The 18,739-nt window shown below is 36.9% G+C and overlaps 1 protein-coding gene across 1 annotated transcript; it reads left to right on the top strand.

Annotated features, from left to right (window-relative positions):
• The first annotated feature begins 1,016 nt into the window (after positions 1–1,016).
• NPFFR2 (neuropeptide FF receptor 2) lies at positions 1,017–16,796 on the top strand. Its single transcript, XM_055340064.1, has 4 exons — positions 1,017–1,173; positions 1,708–1,953; positions 10,414–10,513; positions 15,974–16,796. Exons 1-4 carry the CDS (start codon positions 1,017–1,019, stop codon positions 16,794–16,796), a joined length of 1,326 nt encoding a protein of 441 aa, XP_055196039.1.
• Positions 16,797–18,739: the final 1,943 nt, after the last annotated feature.

Below are 18,739 nucleotides of genomic sequence, written 5' to 3'. Positions count from 1 at the left end.
CAATGAACAAGTCACTGGAATAAAATGCACAGTGTAAGAGATATAGTCAATGATGTAATAGTGTTGCATGGTGACAGATGGTAGTGGTACTTCTGGTGAGTGCAGTATAACATGGAGAAGTTGAATCACTATGTTGTACACCTGAAACTAATGCAACATGTGTGTCAACCATATTCAAATATTTAAAATCAATAAAAATTGAAGTATTAAAAATGAATAAAAGGACATGATAATAAATAACAAGATTAAGACTATTGCAAAACATATTATATTTGAATTTTTTTGTAAAGTTAGCAACCTTAGCACAAGCCTAATGTCTGAATTTTTACCTTCTAAATTATTGAAATATTTTGATCCACAAAAATAAGGTTAGGTCATTTGTGCTTAATTTCTAACTTCATATTTTATATACGAATTTGATATCTAACTTAATATGTTATAATTCTGCTCAGATAATGTATTATCATCATTCCACATTCTGTGCTTCAAAAAGTAAATTTTCGAGGGCTAGGGCAAGGTGGTGGAAAAGTAAGGTCCCCAGGTCACCTGTCCACACCAACTTACCTAGATAACTTTCAAATCATCATGAAAACCTATGAATTAGGCCTCAGACTTAAAGAGAGAACAGCTGGAACGCTACAGAGAGAAGAGTCTGCGCTTCTAACAAGGTAGGAAGGCAGAAAAATAAATAAATAAATAAACAAACAAATTAAATAAATAAATAAATAAATTAAATAAACACACAAATAAATAAGAATCCAGTGGGAGAGGGGCCCCTAGGACAGGAAAGCCCAGGACCAGAGAAGCAGGAACTTTAACAATCTTCCCGGATGGAAAGGTGCTCGCAGGGAACTTGGACAGGACCCCAGGAGGGGCAGTGGAGCCCCCAGGTTCCCAGGGGCACTAACAGAGGAGGGGGGCCCAGGGGAGAGCCCCCTGCACATCTCGGCCGAGCTCTGTGAAGGGCTGGAGCGCACCCAGTGAGGCCTCAGGAGCAGCTCTGCGGAGGGGGCTGCATGGCCCGGAGCCTGATTCCAGCGGTGCAGGCCCCAGAGCCCAGGGTGTCGGGGGACACAGCCTACGATCCTGTGCCCCACCCCGGGACAGGTGTAGGCGGGGAGGGCACAGGGCAGCGAGGACGCTCCTGCAGCTGGGTGCCCTCCAGCTGTGCAGGTCAGCGCCCCCACCCCTGGAGCAACCAGGCCAGTGCGGACTGGGAGACTGGTGATTACTGCAGGAGCTGACTCCAGCCTGGAGAGCTGGCCGCTGCCAGTGGTGGTGTCCCTCCTGGTGTCACTCTGTGCCTGGGAGGGAGCAGGGCTGCCAGGAAACAGGGGCCCAACATGATAAACAGCTCTAAGCCCTGCACCTGGCAGGGGCTGGGGCAGCTCCCCCCTGCACATACCTGAGAATCAGCACAGCGGCCCCTCCCCCAGAAAACCTGCTGGAAGGACATGGGAAGAGCAAGTTCTTCACCAAGCAGCGCTAGAAAGCTCCAGGGGATGTCAAGAGACTTACAATACATAGAACCAGAGGATAACCCTCCTTGTATTTTTGTTTTTGTTTTTTTGTTCTTTGTTTTTTGTTTTGTTTGTTTTTTCCCTTTTTCTTCCTCTCTTTTTTTTTTCCTTCCTTTTTCCAGTACAACTTGTTTTTAGCCATTCTGCACTGAGCAAAATGACTAGGAAGAAGAACTCACCACAAAAGAAAGAATCAACATTACCTATGTGGACTACTATCTTCACCAGCCTCAAGTGGCAGCAATCTTCATTATTTCCTACTTTCTGATCTTCTTCCTGTGTATGGTGGGAAATACGGTGGTGTGCTTTACTGTAATGAAGCACAAACATATGCACACAGTCACTAATCTCTTTATCTTGAACCGGGCAATAAGTGATTTATTGGTTGGCATATTTTGTATGTCTATCACGCTGCTGGACAATATTATAGCAGGTATGCTGATTTGTGTGCAGTGCAAGGATAACGGGAGGAAATGTCTGTCCCCTATCCCTGCACCTGGCAGAGCCATCTATTCATTTGCAAATATTTATGGAATTCCAAGAACTGCTCCAGGTAACTGCCCTCACAGCTTCTACATTCTAAGAGAGGAGAGAGACAATAAACCAATAGATATAGCATAAGTAGTTGAGAATAATAAGAAGTAGGGGTAAAAATAAAGCAAGTGACAGAGATGAAGAGTAGAGATTCATTTTTACAGAGAATTCACTGAAGGTCATCAGAGAATCAGATCTATCGTTTCTTACTGAAGACTTTGAATTTTCTTGATATAGTTCAGGGCACATATAATGTGGTAGGAATATTATTGGTAATATTATACACTGTAAAGCTCAAGAAACTGGTTAAGTCTGGTTTCCGGTGATACAATTTCTTCACTCTAACAAACAGGTATTGAGGCCCTCTTGTGGTTAGCTAGGGAGATTTCCAATAGTTTTTGAGGGAAGATGGAGCAGCAGTCCCTGATTTCTCAAAAAGTGGTAGTTTGTCAGTGGTAATGTACATATGCAACATTAGTAACTTCACGTTGTAGCTGTTAGAGTACTAGCCTACAGTCCTTCTGGCTTGCATTACTACATTATATACTCTAGAAGTGCAGGGGCAGTGAATCCCCAGCTCCCAGAACAATATTGGTACATAAGTACCTTCTTAATAAGTATTTGTTGTATTAATTAATGAACAGTATTCAAGATATATTCCAAATCAGTATAAGAAAAAATGATAGGAGGTGGGTGGGGGGATGGGGTAACTGGGTGATGGGCATTAAGGAGGGCACTTGAAGTAATGAGCACTGGGTGTTGTATGCAACCAATGAATCACTAAATTTTACCTCTGAAGCTAATAATACAGGATATGTTAATTTAATTTAATTTAATAATTTAATTTAATTAAAAAATTTTAACAGAAAAAATGATATCAAAAATATTTAGAACAGCATGAGCCCTATGATAGTTCTTAGCTTTTCATAGTATTCAGGATGTGTTTAGTGAAGAATAAGAGGTTTCTCTTTAGAGTTGACTTCTTTTTCCTTCTTTTCTATGGAGTGGGAGCCAGGGAGAGTCTTAGAGTGCCTCTTCTAGCATCTGTACTCATAGATTCTGCATTTTTTGTGAGGTCTAGCATTTAAAACAAAATTATCAAAAATGTACATTTTTAAGGTACTCTATTAAGCCAAAGAAATGAAAAAATTGATTCAAGTTATTGTTATTGCTCTCAAGAAACATTTTTGCCAGTAAGAAATGTTCTCAGTCCCCCCCCATAAATATTTACAATGAAAGTATTATCTCAACTTCTCCATACACATTATTACCCTTTCCATTCACAGGAGGCAGTCACATTCAGCATCTTGCCTTTATCTTTGGTAGTTACTCTCATATTTCTAAGCAACATGTTTCCACCGTAATGTTTTTTGTTCACACTGTGGGAGATGCACTTTAGTTGTACTAAATATCTCCTACCGCAAGAGGTAGTTTCCCTCACCAGACTCCACTGAAATGACATAGAACAAAAGAACATAAATCCATAGCAACTGTCAGATACTGCCAAAAGTGAAGCTGAGAAAGCAGGTTTGGCTGGAATTGTGTAGAAACGCAATCAGATGCATTTATATAGACATACAAATACACCTTCACATTATTTGCTTCCTCTCATTTTCCCAATGTAATTATAATTTCTAGTTAAGTCAGTATGCAGAGTGTACATTCCTATTATTATATGCGTCTTAGCCCTACTGAGGCAGGTAGAGTGGTAGGATATCAATTTCTTTCTTATGAAATGTTTTCTTGGATTTAATAAAAGCATCATATTTTGATTTGCTTAGTTTGGAGTATGTACTGTTTATAAGTCATATATCCTCAAATTCTCTCCCAGACGCGTTAAGTTCTTGTAAATACCTTCAGATATATCAGGCAACCTGCGGATTGCATTTTTTTCTTTTTTTCTTTTTCTGGAGATCTTCCCTCCTGGTGCTCTTTAACCTTTTATTTCTATTCAGACATCTTGCTCTTCAGGCATGGAGCTGTTGCTCTGGGATGTCCCTTCACTGAGACTCTAGCAATTCTCTTCACCTCTCTTCATGCTCAATCCCGTTTTTGAAGCCTATATATTCCTTTATGGTTTATTTCTCTAACGCTTCCCTGAGAAAGCGTGCATTAATATTTAAAAAATCACTTGTCTAAAGGCAAAGTTTATGATGCAGATATATTGTCATCCATTAAAAATATCTGCATTGTAAAAGATCGAAAACATAAAGGCTTACTTGACATAAATAAATAAATAAGTAAATAAATAAATAAATAAATAAATAAAATCACTTGAGATCTAGTCTGCAATTATCTTTACTCTGCCCTAATATTTGATTATAGATAGCGGTATAAAGTATTCAAGGCTGGACATTTTTCCCCTCAAAATTTTAATGGAAATGTCTTTATTGTTACTACAGAGAAACCTGATATTACTGCTGAAAAATCTATTAACATTAGACTCTTGTTTCTTTTATCCTGATTTGCATTTTGTTTTGTTTTGTTTTTCCTGAAAACTCTCAGGGCTTCTCTTTATCTATAGTGCTCTGAATTTCAGGCAATTATTCTTTGGATTAGTCTTTTTATTTTTCATTTATTGTGTTGGAAACAAACCAGATCCTTTCAATCAAGAATAGAATGCCACTTAATTTTTGGGAATTTTCTTGTATAATTCTCTTCATTTTATTTTTTTCAATTCATGCTAGTCAGATATTGGAGGCTCTAGATTGACTTTTTTTTTTTTAGATTGACTTTTTAAATATCTTTTCCATTTTCTGTTCCTTATTGTTCTATTTTCAAAGATTTTCTTAATTTTCTTTCCAGATATTATATTGAAGTCTACATTTCTGTTGTCATATTTTAAATTATTTGAGCTATTTTTATTTTCTGTGTGTTTCTTAAACTATCATGAACATTTCATCCATACAATGTGTTATATCTCTGAGGTTTATCTTTTTATTTTAATTCCAGCTGTTATATTACTTCCAAATGTACAGTATAGTGATTCAAAAATTACATACATTACAATGGAATATTACTCAGCCATTAGAAATGACACCCACTTTGCTTCCACGTGGATGGAACTGGAGGGTATTATGCTGAGTGAAGTAAGTCAATCAGAGAAGGACAAACAGTGCATGTTCTCATTCATTTGGGGAATATAAAAAATAGTGAAAGGGAATAAACGAGAAAGAAAAAATGAGTGGGAAATATCAGAAAGGGAGACAGAACATGAGAGACTCCTAACTCTGGGAAAAAACTAGGGGTGTTGGAAGGGGAGGTGGGCAGGGGATGGGGATGACTGGGTGACGGGCACTGAGGGGGGCACTTGATGGGATGAGCAATGGGTGTTATTCTATATGTTGGCAAATTGAACACCAATAAAAAATAAATTTATTAAAAAATTTTACATACATTACTTGGTGCTCATCATGCCAAGCACACTCCTTAATCTCCATAACCTATTTAACCCATCCTCCTACCCACTTACCCTCTGGTAACCATTAGTTCTCTATAGTGAAGAGTCTGTTTCTTGTTTTGCCTCTCTCCTTTTTCCTCTGCTAGTTTGTTTTGTTTCTTAAATTTCACATAGGCATGGAGATCCCTGGGTGGCTCAGCAGTTTAGCACCTGCCTTCAGCCCAGGGAATGGTCTGGAGTCCTGGGATTGAGTCCCAGGTCAGGCTTCCTGCATGGATCCTGCTTCTCCCTCTGCCTCTCTCTCTCTCTCTCTCTGTGTGTGTGTGTGTGTCTCTCATGAATAAGTAAATAAAAATCTTATAAAAATTTCACATAGGCACGAAATCGTATGGGTATTCATCTTTTTCTGATGGACTTACTTCACTTAGCACTATACTCTCTTGGTCCACCCATGTAGTTGCAAATGGTAAGATTTCATTCTTTTTTTTTTTTTTGTGGCCAAATAATATCTTACAACACACACACACACACACACACACACACACACACACACACACACAATTCCTTTACCCATTTATCAGTCAATGGACACTTGGGCTGTTTCCCTGATGGCAAGTGCTGATGAGCATCTTTTTATACATCTATTGGCCACCTGTATGTTGTCGTTGGAGAAATGTTTGTTCATATCTTCTGCCCATTTTTTAATATGATTATTTGGATTTGGATATTGAGTTAAGTTCTTTATGTATCTTCTCCAATCTCATAGGTTGCCTTTTATTAGTTTTGTTGATTGTTTCCTTCACCATGCAAAGTTTATTTTGATAAAGTTCCAATAGTGTTTGTTTGTATTCTTTTGCTTCTGGAGACATATCCAGAAAAAAGTTGCTATAAGAAGTTACTGTCTGTGTTCTCTCTAGGATTTTTATGGTTTCAGGTCTTTAATCCATTTCAAATTTATTTTTGTATATGGCATAAGAAAATGGTCCAGTTTTCCCAACACACTTTGTTGAAAAGACTTTGTTCCCACTGGATATTCTTTCCTGCTTGGTTGTAGATTAATTGACCATATAGTTGTGGGTTTATTTTTGGATTTTCTATTTTGTTTCATTGAACTATGTGCCTATTTTTGTGCTAGTACAATACCGTTTTGCTTACTACAGCTTTATAATATAATTTGAAGTCCAGAATTGTGATGCCTTCAGTTCTGCTTTTCTTTTTCAAGATTGGTTATTTGAGGTCCTTTGTGGTTCCATACAAATTTTAGGATTATTTGTTCTAGTTCTGTGAAAAATGCTTGTTTATATTTTGATAGGGATTCAGAGTATAGACATTTTAACAATATTCGTCCTTCTATCCATAAGCAGGGAATGTCTTTTCATTTCTTTGTGTCCTCTTCAATTTCTTTCATCAGTGTTTTATAGTTTTTAGAGTGTAGGTCTTTAACCTTTTCAGTTAGAGTTCTTCCTAGGTAATCTTATTTTTGATACAATTGTAAATGGGATTGTTTTCTTAATTTCTCTTTCTGCAGTTTCATTACTAGTGTATAGAAATGCAAAAGATATCTGTACATTGATTTTATATCATTTACTGAATTTGTGTATCAGTTCTAGCAGTTTTTTTGGCAGAGTCAGATTTTCAGTCTAGAGTATCAGGTCATCTGCAAGTAGTGACAGTTTTTTTTTTTTTTAATAGTGACAGTTTTACTTCTTTCTTCCTTACTGATTTTATTTTATTTCTGTTTGTTGTCTGATTGCTCTGGCTAGGACTTATGGTACTATGCTGAATAAAAATAAAATAATAAAAGTGATGAGAGTGGACCTCTTTCTCTTATTCCTGATCTTAGGAGAAGAGCTCTTAGTTTTCCTCATTAAGGATGATATCAGCTGTGGGCTTTTCATATATGGTCTTTATTATGTTGAAGTATGTTCCCTCTAAACCCTACTTTGTTGAAGGTATTTATCATGAATGGATGTTGAATCTTGTCAGATGCTTTTTCTGCCACTATCAAAATGAACATATGGTTTTTATCCTTTCTCTTGTTGATGTGATATACCACATTGATTGATTTGTGAATATTGAACCACTCTTGCAATTTAGGAATAAATCCCACTTAATTGTGGTGGATAATTTTTTTTATGTATTGTTAGATTCCATTTACTAGTATTTTGTTGAGGATTTTTACATCTGTGTTCTTCAGAGATATTGGCTTGTAGTTCTCTCTCTCTCTCTCTCTCTCTCTCTTTTAATAGTGTCTTTATCTGGTTTTGGCATTAGGGTAATGCTGGCCCCATACAATGAATTTGGAAGGTTTCCTTCCTTCTCTATTTTTTGGAATAGTTTGAGGAGAGTAAATATTTGGTCCTGGACTTCTGTTGGGAGTTTGTGATTACTGATTCTGTTCAGATTTTCTATTTCTTCCTGTTTTGGTTTTGGTAGGTTATATGTTTCTAGGAATTTATCCATTTCTTGTAGTTTGTCTAATTTGTTGTCATACAGCTTTTCATAATTTTCTAATTTTTTATATTTCTGTGGTGTTGGTTTTTTTCTCTTTCCTTTGTAATTTTGTGTCCTTTCTTTTTTGTTGATACATCTGGCTAGAGGTTTATAATATATTTTTTTCATTTTCACCTACCTGATTTATATTTGTTTTCTCTTAACTTTCTTTTCTCTCTTTTTTTTTTGTCTTAAAGTTTTTATTTATTTATTCATGAGAGACACAGAGAGAGGGGGAGAGAGAGAGGCAGAGACATAGGCAGGGGGAGAAGCAGGCCCCCTACAAGGAACCCGATGTGGGACTCAATCCCAGATCCCGGGATCACGCCCTGAGCCGGAGGCAGATATTGAGCCACTGAGTCACTCAGGCATCCAAGTTTCTTTTTTCCTATTCATTTTAGTCACTTCTGTATTTGACGTTTCCCTTATTTCAATTGCTACTTAGCTGTTTGTGTTTCAGAGTGAGACATGGTATGGCTGCCTTGGATCTCTGCGTGCCTTAGGTTTGAGGTTAGCCCCACTCTCTCTGCATCATTAGTCTGGGCCATTCATCGGGAAATTCACAACTGTCAAATTCTGCACATCAGTGCAGATCTTTCTTGGAAAGATCACATTTCCCGGAAGTAAAATTCTCTGATCTATTGCCACAGGAATCATAATACAGTCTGCATTCCAGAGCTCAGTGGGTCTCTGGGCAATGGAATTACATGCAGAGCATATACTTTTACTTAACCCTTGTGTATCATTGTGATATCCACTCCACCTGCACCTGATCACTCAGAGTCTAGAGGCCCTTTGCTTCCACCTCCTGAAAGAGTAATCCTTTCACTGGCCAGGGGAAAACCAAATGGCATCTGGTTACATTTACTCATAATTCAGCCAGTTGTGTTATTTTCTCAGCTTTATATTCTATTTGAGTTCTCTTTTCCCTAGTAAACATGCACTCTCTTGGTTTTTATTCGGTACAGTCACTCAAGCATCCATATTAAAATGGTCTGGATAGGGACGCCTGGGTGGCTCAGTAGTTGAGAGCCTGCCTTCGGCCCAGTGTGTGATCCTGGGGTCCCGGGATCAAGTCCCTCATTGGGCTCCCTGCATGGAGACTGCTTCTCTCTCTGCCTATGTCTCTGCCTCTCTTTCTCTGTGTCTCTCATGAATAAATAAATAAAATCCTTTAAAAAAATTAAAAATAAAATGGTCTGGATAGATGACAAAATGTTTGTTTTTTTATATATATATTCTTGGATTATTTAGATTATTGGGAATATTTTAAATTAGGTAAATATATTTTTTACAAATAAATTGTATGATCTTTTTAAAAAAATTAATGTTGCATATTTCTCAGATTTTTAAAATTTGTCTTGTGAAACTAGAATAGTTGCTAGTGAAAGAATATTATTACTTCCCTGTAATAGCAGATGGGTGGTTATATCAACCTGTTCTATTTCTTTTATAAACATTACAGTAAATGAGGTTTGATTAGACAGTAATTCAAATAGACTACTTTTGTTCATGCAAAGTGCTCTTTATTCTCAAAGTATGTTTTAGTTAGCTTGGGCTACTATAACAAAATACCATAGAGCAGGTGGCTTAAACAACAGACATTTATTTCCTTACCATATCAGAGGCTACAAGTCCGAAATCAAGGTGATAGCATGGTCAGGTTCTTGTCAAGGGTCCTCTTTTTGGTTTGTAGACAGCCACCTTCTTGCTGTGTGCTCACTTGGTCTTTCCTGAGGGCATGTTCATAGACAGGAAAGCTCTGTCTTTTCCTCCTCTTCTAATGGCATTAATCTCATCATGTGGGCACCACCCTAAAGTATTATCTAAAATATATACTTTCTAAAGTCACTCCCTCCAAATATATTAGGGCATAAGGCTTCAATTTATGAATTTGGTGTGTGAGGGGGTGGCACAAACATTCACTCTATAACACTGTACCTCTGAGGTTAATTGTCTCATTGCATTATATATGAATAGATACTAATTTTATTTATTCTACATATAACTCCTGTTACTCATAATTTATGGGCTATATTTCCAAGTTATAAAACCAATTTTCTTCCTGTCTTATTCATTTAAAGGGATTTATTACATAAGGGATAATGGTTTAGGTTGGGGTTGAAATCCTAAATATGCCTCTAACTAGCTGTGGCAAGGTATGTGATATTTGTATATTTGCTGCCTAATCTATATCATGAGGAGGAGAATAAAGCCTTCAAAAGCCTGTTTAGGGGATTAGATAAGTTAAAAGATACTACTATATAAGTTCTGATACTATTATTAATATACTAAAAAGAGATCTGGAGAAATTAATGAAAATAATGGGAAACACTGATTGTTCCCTGGATATCATTTAGGAAATAGTTTTATCAGTCTTGATATCCATGCCTTTCTGTTCATATTTTTGGATGAAATTTTTAAAAATATATGATCCATTCAAAGATTCTTTCATACCCCTTTCAGGATGGCCCTTTGGAAGCACAATGTGCAAGATCAGTGGATTCATCCAGGGGATTTCAGTTGTGGCTTCAGTCTTTACTTTAGTCGCGATAGCTGTGGATAGGTAAGTCAGCACCAAAATGTATAATCTACTAAATCTGATATGTCTGTCCAAAATATGATATCCTACTCTTTTAAGATTAATAAGACTACCAAAATTTTCATATTTTAAAATTAAATAAATAGGAATGATATATATCTTAGTTTGGGCTGCTATAACAAGATACCATAGACTGCATGGCTGAAACAACAGAAATTTATTTCTCACAGTTCTGGAGACTGGGCAGTTCAATGTCAGGATACTAGTAGCCTCTGAGTCTGGTGAGAAACCTTTTCCAGGTTTGCAGAAGGCCATCTTCTCTTTGGAGCCTTGAGCTCTGGTCTCCTCTTTTTAAAAGGTCACTAATCCCATAATAAGGACCGCACTCTCTTGATCTTATCTGAACCTAATTACCTCCAAAAGGTCCTACCTCCTAATACCATGCAGTCGGGATTAAAACCTTAACCCTTATTCCAGGTACGAATTTGGGCGGGGGGGGACACAAAGTCTTTAACATCATAGTTATACTAGTTTTCACTAGGATCTTGAATTTTCCAATGGTGGAAATGTGGTGAAATAAATCAAATTTCATCCAGATTTTAAGAGAGAATTTACTAATACATTCATCTTCACATAGTGTTGAGGTATGCCTGTACTGTGCTGGGCTGTATATCATCTAAAACAAATTAGACAAAGTGCTACCTAAAGATGTCCACACTCTGGTAGAGGCAGATAGACACATTAACAAATACTTACAAGTAATACTAATATAACAATTGTACAAAGGAGAGAGTGATCAAATTACCTCTCAGGATAGAAAGTGTTCACAGAAGACGTCATACCTGATCCCTCAAGAAATTTTGGAAGAAACAGAGGGAGCATCTCTTGAAATAGTAGGATACTTGTCAAGATAAATGCAGAGAGGCAGGCTAGCTAGATCATGGGAGGGTGGAATGGCACATAAAGAGGCAAATGGGTTGTTTGTGGGCCTGTCCTCCATTTGTCTTGAAGACAGCAGGGAGCTACTGAAGTTTTTTTATACAAGGGAATAATGACTAGAGTTTCATTTTAGAAAAACAGGTAGAAAAGGTTTGGAGTTGTGCAAGATTGGAGAAAGGAAGAACAGTTCAACTTTTGTAACAACCTACATGGGAGTGGATGTAAAGCAGTGGCGATGACAATTAGATTTGAGAGGGAAACTGAACAATTACCTGAAGGCTATATCCCCAAGTGAAGAAAAGGAAAAAAACAAAACAAAACAAAACAAGACAAAAAACAAGCAATCAACAACACGACCCCCCCACACACACACACAGGATAGAGTGTGGTGAAAAAACGTGAAATGCAATAGAACTGTTGATATAAAAAAAAACTTGGTAGATTCTATTTTCAATAGAAAAAGAACCCATCCTATAGATCTGGCATTTTGGTTTCCAAGTAAAGAGAACAGAATTTACGATATATGCTAACCACCAAATGCCAAAGATACCTTTTTTACATTGAAATTTGGCAGCTAATTATTTCCAAGTTTACTACATCCTGTTACTATTAGTTTTTTGCATACTAATTCATACTAATATTTACTTTATACTAGTAATGGTGCTACTATTTTGTCCTAAATTTGTAATACTATACCTTAATTTTACGATTATTTATGTTATCTCTACAATGAATTAAAAAACTAATATCCTTTGCATTTTCTACTTGAGTCTTGAGCTTATCAGGTTTACTGTCACATCACATTTAGTATTAAATATCCCTGAATTTCTTTTTCGCTGTTACTAGTATGCCTCTTAAACAGAGATTTCATTTTAAAAAGTAAGGTTAAAATAATAAGTATATTGTACTATATTTATTAACTATATGGTGGCTAAAATTAAGGAACTAGATCAATGTATATACTAAGATGCATAAATTTCAAAAGCACACAATCTCAAAGCTGTAGAATGATACATATAATATAGGGCCATAATATAGAATTTAAAATGTTTTAGATGCAGACTAATATTGTAAAAGCATAAATACATTGACAGAAAGGATACATAACAACATTAGGATTTCTGAATAAAATGGAATAGGATTAGGATTAAATAGACCTACCAAAAAAAATGTCATCCGTATCTGTCATGTTTTAGGACTTTTATAAAGTGATGAAAATATGGTCACCTGCTATGATATGACACAGCCTTTGCTTCCTGCCTTCCCATCCGTGTATCATTTCTCTATGGTTTCAGTTATCTATTGCAGTATAACAAGGCACCTCCCAAAACAAGCCACTTAGTGCCTCATGGTGCTTTCAAATCTATGATGAGGGCAGCTTCACCAATTGGAGAAATATACCTCATCTCTGCTCCACTTGGCACTAAAGGGGCAGCTCCAAGGCCAGGAATGATGTCTTTCTCTTATTTGGTGCCCAGACTGAGAAGACTTGAACATCTAGGACAAAGAACTGGGGCTTCTCAGGCCCCATATGGTCTCCACAGCATGGCAGCTTCAAGGTAGCTGATCTTCTCACAGGTGTGTCCTAAGAGAGAGTGGTAGTGAAAGTCACACAGTGTCCCTTCTGCATCCTTCTCATTAGAATTGAGTCACAGGGACGCCTGGGTGGCTCAGTGGTTGAGCATCTGCTTTTGGCATAGGACGTGATCCCAGGTCCTGGGATCCCCTGGGATCCCTGCAGGAGAGCCTGCTTCTCCCTCTGCCTGTGTCTCTGCCTCTCTCTGTGTGTCTCTCATGAATACATAATAAATCTTAAAAAAAAAAAAAAAAAAAAGGAAGTGTTACTAAGGCCATTCCATACTCAATGGCCTTTGGAAGGTATGTTAAAGAATTTGAACTTTTTTTTTTTTTAAGATTTTTATTTATTCGAGAGAGTGTGAGAACAAGAGTGATTACGGGGGGGGGGGGGGGGAGAGAAGTAAACCCACTGCTGAGCAGGGAGCTGATATGGGGCTTGATCCCAGGACCCTGAGATCATGACCTGAGGCAAAGGCAGATGCTTAACTGACTGAGTCACCCAGGTGCCCCAAATTGAACTTGTTTTAAAATCATACCTTCATCTCTATTTGAGAAACTGGCGCCTAAATGCCTTTCTTAGGGTTAGCTCTTAGAGGAAGCCAAACTACAAAAAATTTCCCAAAACTATTTCTCTAGATTCTTTCTCTTAAATTTCATATTTATGTTCAAAATACCTCCTGAATAACTTCACCTGCACATCCAACAACAAGCACCTCAAAATAAACTGACCCAGAATTCAAATTTCATTCCTACCGGTCCTCCACAAAGAAAACTTTAAAAGCTCCTTTTCTCATTTTCCCATCGGTGAATGTCAGGATCACAAACCCAATCTAAATGAAAATCTTAAGATTTATCCTTGAACCTTCCTTCTCTCTTAAACCTCTAGTTACTCTTCAAATCCCATCACTTCTGGGTGCTCACTGGTCCAGAACAAGACTTGAGATAGAATACTTGGGATTTTTTTCCCTAACTGGTTGTGGTGATTAATTTTATGTGTGAAATGGACTGTGCATGGGATGCCTAGATATTTGGTCAAACATTATTCTAGGTGTGTTTGATGAGATAAACATTTGAATCAATAGACTGAATAAAAGATTGCCCTCCCTAACATGGGTGGTCCTTATTCAATTAGTTGAAGGCCCAAATACAAAAGATTGACCTTAAAAAAAAAGAAAAAAAAAAGATTGACCTTCCTGCAAGTAAGAGAGAACTCCTCCTGCTGAGCTGAGACATGAGTCTTTTTCTGCCTCAGACTCAAAATACAACAATTAGCTCTTCTGGGGTTGGAGCCTGATGGCTTTTGGATTGGAATGTGTATCAGTGGTTGTCCTATTCTCAAGCCCTCAGATTTGAACTGGAACTATACCATTGGCTCTCCTGGGTCTCCATTTTGCCAACTGCAGATCTTGGGACTTCTCAACTTCCATAGCTGCATAAGCCAATCCCTTAAAATAAATATCTTTCTAGATATTTATACATACTTTTGGCTTTGTTTCCCTAGAGAACCCTGACTAATGCAGTGGCTAAGTCTAAACTCTACCATGACTTTAGCATAATTGCATAATATTTTCATTGACTGTTTCCTGGCAGAGAGCATTTCCTGATGTGTTTATCTTTGCCTCTCTGAATACATGTATTTGTTGAATAAATGAAAAAAAAATATGTGAAGCCCCAATAGTTGACTTACAAAAAGAGCAAGATAACTAGAACTGTGCCCATGAAGTTATCTATAATTTAAGGGTGAGTAGATGGGGAACTCATTAATTAGAAGACTAAAAGAACACTTGGAGGTTAAGGCAGCAGACCTTACATATGCAATAAAGGACAACAGAGCCATCAACGTTCAAGTTAATTAGTATATGAAGATATGTCAGATAAATATGGAACTGCTGGTAAGCCACTAAAAAGCTTTAAGTCTTCTTATCTTCAGATCTGGAAAGTAGTAATTTTCATATTTCCATTTCACAGGATAATTACAACAACCCAAGATTAAGTAGGTGATTGATAGTACTCTGAAAAATATAAAATATTATACAGTTGTATATGGTATCATTATAATTATCATAGTGAGTATGAATAATAACACCAAGACTCACAATAGCAAAACTGCAGTAAAATGAAATCAGGGTTATTCTACATACTGATACTGAATTTCCATGCTCACCAAAGGACATAGAACATCTGGAAGGCACATAATCAGAATTCATAATGGGAACTCTCAGACTATTACAGCTGTGAATCAAGCCACCCAAACACTTTAGTGGCTTGAAACAATAATGCTTAAGCAATTCTCATAATTCTGTGGTTTGGATGGGTGCCTCTGTGTCATCGCTCAAGCTTCTGTTTATGTCATCCTTGTTAATGTTCAACTGACCGAGCATAGAAGGTCATGAAGGAGAGTTTAACAAAATGGACTACTTGTGTTAAAATCATGTGTACTTGTGGGAAAGATTTTTTTTTACCCTTTCTAAGCCTATTTTGCCCTCTTTTAAGTGGGGAACCTTAAGGAGAAAATTAATGCAAACCAATGAAAGAGAATCTGGGACAGAATACTAAATATTCACGTTCAATATATGCTAGATACCATGGTCACTTTTATTATTAATAGTAATCATTGCTATTAATATTAATAATATTAATGGTTACTTTAATTATTATTAATATAATAATTATTATTAATAGTATATTAATACTATAATAATAATATAATAAAGATACTATAAGATATAAAATAATATAATAAAGATACTATAAGATATAAAAATACTATAATAATAACTATAATAAAGATATTCATACTTTGAGTTGAAATTTATATCAGTTACCAAAAAATACCAATGAATGCCTCTCTGTTGCAAATCATAACTTTCAAGGTTTTTGAGGGGAATGTGAGAGAATGAAATTTAATTCACAACTTGGTTAGAAGTTATAAGGCAGTGTTCCACTGATAGTTGCCTTTAATTGCAGGTTCCGGTGTGTTGTCTACCCTTTTAAGCCAAAGCTCACTATCAAGACAGCATTTATCATTATTGTAATCATCTGGGTCCTGGCCATTGTCATTATGTCCCCATCTGCAATAATGTTACATGTACAAGAAGAAAAACATTACCTAGTGAGACTCAACTCCCAAAATAAAACCAATCCAGTCTACTGGTGCCGGGAAGACTGGCCAAATCAAGAAATGAGGAAGATCTACACCACTGTGCTGTTTGCCAACATCTACCTAGCTCCCCTGTCCCTCATTGTCATCATGTATGGAAGGATTGGAATTTCACTCTTCAAAATGACGGTGCCCCACATAGGCAAACAGAACAAAGAGCAGTGGCACATGGAGTCCAAGAAGAAGCAGAAGGTCATTAAGATGCTCCTGATCGTGGCCCTACTTTTTGTTCTCTCTTGGCTGCCTCTGTGGACACTGATGATGCTGTCAGACTATGCTGACCTATCTCTAAATGAACTGCGGGTCATCAACATCTACATCTACCCTTTTGCACACTGGCTGGCGTTTTGCAACAGTAGCATCAATCCCATCATTTATGGTTTCCTCAATGAGAATTTTCATCATGCTTTCCAAGATGCTTTTCATCTCCAGGTATGCCAAAAAAGAGCAAAGCCCCAGAAAACCTACACCCTAAGAACTAAAAACAATGCGATCATAAGTGCATCTCATCAGTTAGCCCAGGGACCTACAATTCAAAATTCACATGAGGAAAAACCCAAACAAGAATTGATGATGTTAGAATTAGGGGAAGTCACTCATAGCAATGAGGTTTTAAAAGAGCTGGTATGATGATTTTAACTATACTGTGAGTTATATATAGAAATACTCTTACTTTCTATAGGTTTGTACTTCAGTTCTTTCTGAGAATATTCTAAAGGAAACATACTGAAAGCCCTCTCTGAACAGAAGTGAAAAAACTGGTTTTATGTTTGTATTCAATCTTATGGTATATAAAATAAATAGAGACTGACATACAAATTTGCCTGGATAAATCCATTTTCTAAGAACAATTTTCAAAGCTTGACCTTTTCCATTTTAGCCATTTGTGTATTAGTCAAGCATGTGTATTATGGGTATACAAATATACACAACACACACATCCATTTTCCCCAAGTGGGATAAATGGGCAATTCTTTGCGTGAGAGTACATTTTATCAATTCCAGCTTTGCTTTTGGAGTTGAAATTTCAGGTTACAGAATTATTTGTGCTTTCAAAATATACTTAGCTTTCTCAGAAATAAGAACTGTAATAGCAAATAAACACTATTTCTTTCTGTTTGAAGCTTAATTTTTTTTCTTTTAAAGAATATAATTAAGATTGATGAAATCATAACATTGTTGGCTTTTTAATATTTTTATCGTTAGGGTGCCTGGCTGGCTCAGTCAGTTAAGTGTCTGACTCTTGATTTCAGCTCAGGTCATGATCTTGGGTCCTGGGATTGAGCCTGAGTTGGGCTCCCTGCTCAGTAGGAAGTCAGCTTCTCCCTCTTCTTCTGCTCCTCCCCTTGCTTATGCCCTCAATCTCTGTCTCTTAAATGAATAAATAGATGCTTAAAAAATATTTTCATAAATAAAATTCATGCCTTTGCTGAACTCATATTTCCCACAGAGGTAACTTGAGACCTCAATTTGCCCTCCTCTCTGATAGAATCTCCGACAGGGAAAAGAGTGACAGCTCTACTTTGTAGTGCTTAGTCAAAGATGTTCAACAATCATTATAAGACTCACATGAAGTCTGTACAGAACAGGACCAATTATTCCAGATTTCCTGCTGGGCACAGCATTTAAATCTGGCACTCTTGCTGAATTTGTAAATTAGTACCACTGTTATAAAGAGACTTGCAAACCAAACCCTTGGATTCTGCTGTGTTTCAATTATGTAATGATAACAGCTGTAAATGCTATCTTTTATTCGAGGGTGAGATTAGTCCTTAGAAAATTTGATAATAAAATAAATAGTTTGGCAAACAAAAATAAATCTCTTGGTTTAGACCTATTGTGTTTTTCCAGTCGTTTATGTGGTTCAAGCTAGAAGCCTTTCAACATTAAATAGCCCTTTGAGAAAATAACTGTTGAGTTTTCAATTGAGTTGAGCTATATGATACAGATTGAATATTCAAATGTCATTTCCTGCACCTTTCAAAAGTTTAAACTTCAAAGTTTATTTATAGAATTTGATCTTATATTCTTTTGCCCTGATTCACTAAAATAATATGTACAGTAGATGTTGAAGATTATTTTGTTAGAGTAATATTTTCTGATGGGCATCCCCACCTTCTACCAGCACCTCAAACCCATAACTAAACCCCACACCCTTACCTGTTCTCAACCTAACTTTTATCAACTTCAACTCCCTTTTACCTGTGTGTTTCCAATACTCTGCTTATGACAGTGTAGGTATTATCAAAGGTAATATATTTTCCCTACCATGCTCATTTTCTTGAGTCGTGACAGAGTTGTTTCATATCCATATTTTTTTTAATTTTTTTTTATATTTATGATAGTCACATAGAGAGAGAGAGAGGCAGAGACACAGGCAGAGGGAGAAGCAGGCTCCATGCACCGGGAGCCCGACGTGGGATTCGATCCCGGGTCTCCAGGATCGCGCCCTGGGCCAAAGGTAGGCACCAAACCGCTGCGCCACCCAGGGATCCCTCATATCCATATTTTAACTAATAGCCGGTTCAAGACAACCTAGGCCACAAGCCACAGGGCATTATTCCCAGACCCTT

The sequence above is a fragment of the Nyctereutes procyonoides genome, unplaced genomic scaffold (genome assembly GCF_905146905.1).
Source record: "Nyctereutes procyonoides isolate TBG_1078 unplaced genomic scaffold, NYPRO_anot_genome, whole genome shotgun sequence".
NCBI classification, from domain to species: Eukaryota; Metazoa; Chordata; class Mammalia; order Carnivora; family Canidae; genus Nyctereutes; species Nyctereutes procyonoides.
The sequence above is the reverse complement of the archived record's forward strand: the minus strand, read 5'-3'. Positions and strand labels throughout refer to the sequence as shown.

Excerpts from the sequence above, each read along its gene's own strand:
- NPFFR2 (XM_055340064.1), top strand. The coding sequence starts at position 1,017 with ATGGCCCGGAGCCTGATTCCAGCGGTGCAGGCCCCAGAGCCCAGGGTG. Across the intron at positions 1,174-1,707 it reads GGTGCCCTCCAGCTGTGCAG|AAAGAATCAACATTACCTAT; the intron begins GTCAGCGCCCCC and ends TCACCACAAAAG. Across the intron at positions 10,514-15,973 it reads GTCGCGATAGCTGTGGATAG|GTTCCGGTGTGTTGTCTACC; the intron begins GTAAGTCAGCAC and ends CTTTAATTGCAG.